This window comes from Cibotium barometz, chromosome 16 (assembly GCF_041138505.1).
Source record: "Cibotium barometz isolate CiBa-2024 chromosome 16, ASM4113850v1, whole genome shotgun sequence".
Taxonomy (NCBI): Eukaryota; Viridiplantae; Streptophyta; class Polypodiopsida; order Cyatheales; family Cibotiaceae; genus Cibotium; species Cibotium barometz.
The window spans coordinates 37,733,298-37,736,989 of NC_141061.1; the positions used below are offsets into that span (position 1 = coordinate 37,733,298).

The window sequence follows — 3,692 nt, forward strand, 5'->3', positions numbered from 1 at the left end:
AACAAGTTATAAACCTTGGCTACGTAAGAGTTAGCAAGCCCCTACATGATAATATGGTAATGCAAAGCTTTGAATCAATAAACATGATTGTGAACAAGCCATGCTTTTAGATTTCCCAAGCATGAGGATTGGGGACTTTTACAAGGATTACAAAGAAAGCATATAATAGTCATTCTCTCATCAAATGTTAACAAAGGTTAGCAAAAGGCATGCCACGAGTATCATAATTTACAAAGGAGAAAGGCAACATCCTTTTGGATATAGTTAGATTTGGTTGTGAAGTATCATAATTTACAAAGGAGAAAGGCAACCTCCTTTTGGATATGGCTAGATTTGGTTGCCTTCGCAACAAGAAGATCACGTGAAAGCACACTATAATCCAGAAAAATCATAAAGCCCATCCCATTCTCCATCCTAAGGAGAAGGTCGAAATAGTCATGAGACGAGGAAGGACATCTCATTGCCTCACCTACATGTGCCCTCACAAGCGAATCCCCCTCTTGAGGCCCCAAGTTTTCAACTAGAAGCATTTTGTGCACATTTGATGCATGGCCTTGTGCTAGGGTCGGTGTGAGGTCATACATATCCACCCTATTACAAGACTTATTATTATCATCTATCTATTGGATGAATAATGAAAGCTTTAGGTCCGTTCCAAGAGCTACACCGTAATGACAAGTGTACACCTTAAAACGATGGAATTTTTAACTTTTGGCCTTTCTTATTCTATTTGAAGGTTTTTTAAAAGTTTGGACGTGTGTAGCTTGGATAAACTTTTCAAAGGACATGTCCAAACATTTATTAAAGAAAAAGGTGAAATCATGTTTATCTTCACTCGTTGCTTATCTCTTCTCTATATTATCTTAAAGAAGAGTTTCACAAAGCTACCACCTGGTGGTAAGAATGTGGAGGTTCTGGAAGAAGAGCACTAGTTACCCACTAGTTAGGTAAAAAAGGTGAATATATTATTAACATCACAGTCTAGATCATAGCTAATCATGATTTGCTAAGGCTAGTATAGTATACCGAACTCTTTTTAAGCGCACCTCGTGCGCATCAAAGGCAGTGCAAATTTGAAGTTTCCAGCGATGGCTCTTGAACTCTTCTCCGCCACATGCACCCACCTTGACCACACCCTCCTCCTCCACTTCCTCTCTGTTTCCTCCGCTCCCAGGTTGTTTTCGTCCGCTCTCTTTGTCCTTGCGTTCTTTGTAATGTGGCTCCTCCTGAGCTGGGCGTACCCTGGCGGTCCAGCCTGGGGAATGAGGAGCTTCTTCTGCAAGCCTGCTGCCTCCCGCCGCCTACCTCCCATTCCAGGTCCACGTGGCCTCCCAGTACTGGGTTCCCTCCTCTCTTTCTCCGGAACTTGTAGCTACACCGCCCACCGCCGCCTTGCGGCCCTCGCGTCCAGCCACAATGCTCGCTCTCTCATGGCTGTAAGTTTGGGGTCCACACGCGTTGTCGTCTCCAGTCAGCCTAGCGTTGCCCGCGACATTCTATGCAGCACCGCCTTCGCAGAACGCCCTCTCACCCAGTCGGCGAAGCAGCTCCTCTTCGGGCGCGCCGTTGGATTCGCGTCCTACGGAGATCACTGGCGCAGCCTCCGCCGCCTTGCCGCCTCGCACCTCTTCTCCCCATGTCGCATTGCGGCTCACGAGCGCACCCGCCAGCTCGAAGCATCCATCATGCTAGAAGCCATAGCCTCTCACGTCCATGATAGCTGCGTGCAGAAGGTGCGCCCTTACCTGCAGCATGCAGCCCTCAACAACATTTTGGCCACCGTGTTCGGCAGGCGTTACGCATTCTCCGAGCATAACAGCGCCGAGGCTGTGGAGGTGCAAAGCATGGTGCGGGAAGGCTTCGAGCTGCTGGGAGCCTTCAACATGGCGGACCACTTGCCTGCAGCTTTCGAGTGTGTCGACCCCTTGCGCATCCGACAGCGCTGTGACGAGCTAGTGCCGCGAGTGCACGCGTTCGTGCAGAAAATAATAGACGAGCACAGGAGCAGCAATATTGCTGGTGCTATCACTCGCAATAGTAACACGAGGGATTCGTGCGACTTTGTGGACGTGCTCCTCGGTTTGGAAGGGGTGGAAAAATTGGCTGATGCCGATATGGTATCCATTCTGTGGGTGAGTTGCAAAATAATAATGTTCTACCTTCTTACTTACGCTAGTCATGTATAAGCTCTCCTCACATTTACGTGAAGTACTAATTTTTGGTTGCTGACTCGTGTTTGGCCATATTGTGACAATAGGAGATGATTTTCCGAGGCACAGATACCATGGCCATCCTTACAGAGTGGATCCTTGCCGAGCTCGTTCTGAATCCTACCGTGCAGGCAAAGCTGCATGCTGAAGTGGAGGCCATGGTGGGGGTAAAGGGTGACACCGTCCGCGATGCCGATGTGGCCAGCATGCCTTACCTGCAAGCAGTTGTGAAAGAAGGTCTGCGCCTACATCCGCCTGGGCCTTTGCTGTCGTGGGCAAGGCTCGCCATGCACGACGTGGAGGTTGCGGGCCATCATGTCCCTGCCGGAACCACGGCCATGGTGAACATGTGGGCAATCACGCATGATCCCGCCATTTGGTCCGAACCCGACAAGTTCGCGCCAGAGCGGTTCCTACCTAGGGACGGCGGGGAGGACCTGGATGTGAGGGGGAGCGACCTGCGCTTGGCTCCCTTCGGTGCGGGCGCAAGAGTTTGCCCCGGCAAGGCCCTCGCCTTGGCAACAGTTCACCTCTGGGTGGCCAAGATCGTGCAACGATTTCACCTCTCCGTAGACGAGCGCCACCCTGTGGAACTTACGGAGCTGCTGAAGCTTTCCTGTGAAATGGCGGTGCCTCTGTCGGCTCATTTCACTGATAGGCAGCATCGGGCATGAGAATAATAATATAGTAACTGGACTCTACTAACTTTAAGCTACCGTGGTGAGAGTGTTCTGTGTTATGTGAGGGAGAGTTACCTCTTTTGAAACTAGGTCCTGTACTTCATAAAGATATATATGTTAAAGTTAATTCAAAACACACTCTTCACACAGACACACAAAGCTTCTATGTTGTAATCGATTGTTAGAGATGTGGTCCAAGTGCAAATAGCATCCCTGAAACGAGCATTCATGAGGTATTTACTCGCACACCCTGAAACGAGCATTCATTAGCTATTCATTCACACACACAAACACTATTCTTCTTAATATAAAATGTATGGCTTTGTGAACTTTTATGTTATAATTGATTGTTAATACTAGTTTGGTACTAGGAAAGAAAAGTGCTTGTGGATATATTTATGTTCTCATTATTACTGATCCACGTTATGGAATTATTTAGAACACATGGACAATGAAAATCAAAGGTTTCTTTTTTTCGATATCATTGGGTATATAGTGAAGAAAAATTGAGATTTTTTGAAATCGCATTGGATATCTCTAGTAGGCTTTTTAATTTCATAAGAATTCATAGGCCAAATTACAGTTGTGATGCAGAGATCTTTGAACTATACTTGGATTAAAGGCTTTAATTAGCAAATTTCTCATGTGACAATGCAAAGTTTTTGGATATGCATTGCTTCAGAAACATAGGTATGGTGTAATACAGTCCATCTTATGCTGCTAAAAAATCAATTAGAACTTCAAAATTTAGGTTTCAATAAAAATTTTAAGGTATTTAGCTGTCTCAAAAAAAAGCTTTGAG

General features: G+C 46.5%; 1 protein-coding gene across 1 annotated transcript; it reads left to right on the forward strand.

The window, feature by feature from the left end:
• The first annotated feature begins 1,050 nt into the window (after window positions 1-1,050).
• On the forward strand, window positions 1,051-3,039 carry LOC147630614 (cytochrome P450 78A4-like). Its single transcript, XM_086810022.1, has 2 exons — window positions 1,051-2,132; window positions 2,258-3,039. Exons 1-2 carry the CDS (start codon window positions 1,089-1,091, stop codon window positions 2,882-2,884), a joined length of 1,671 nt encoding a protein of 556 aa, XP_086666148.1. The 5' UTR covers window positions 1,051-1,088; the 3' UTR covers window positions 2,885-3,039.
• The last annotated feature ends 653 nt before the right edge of the window (window positions 3,040-3,692 follow it).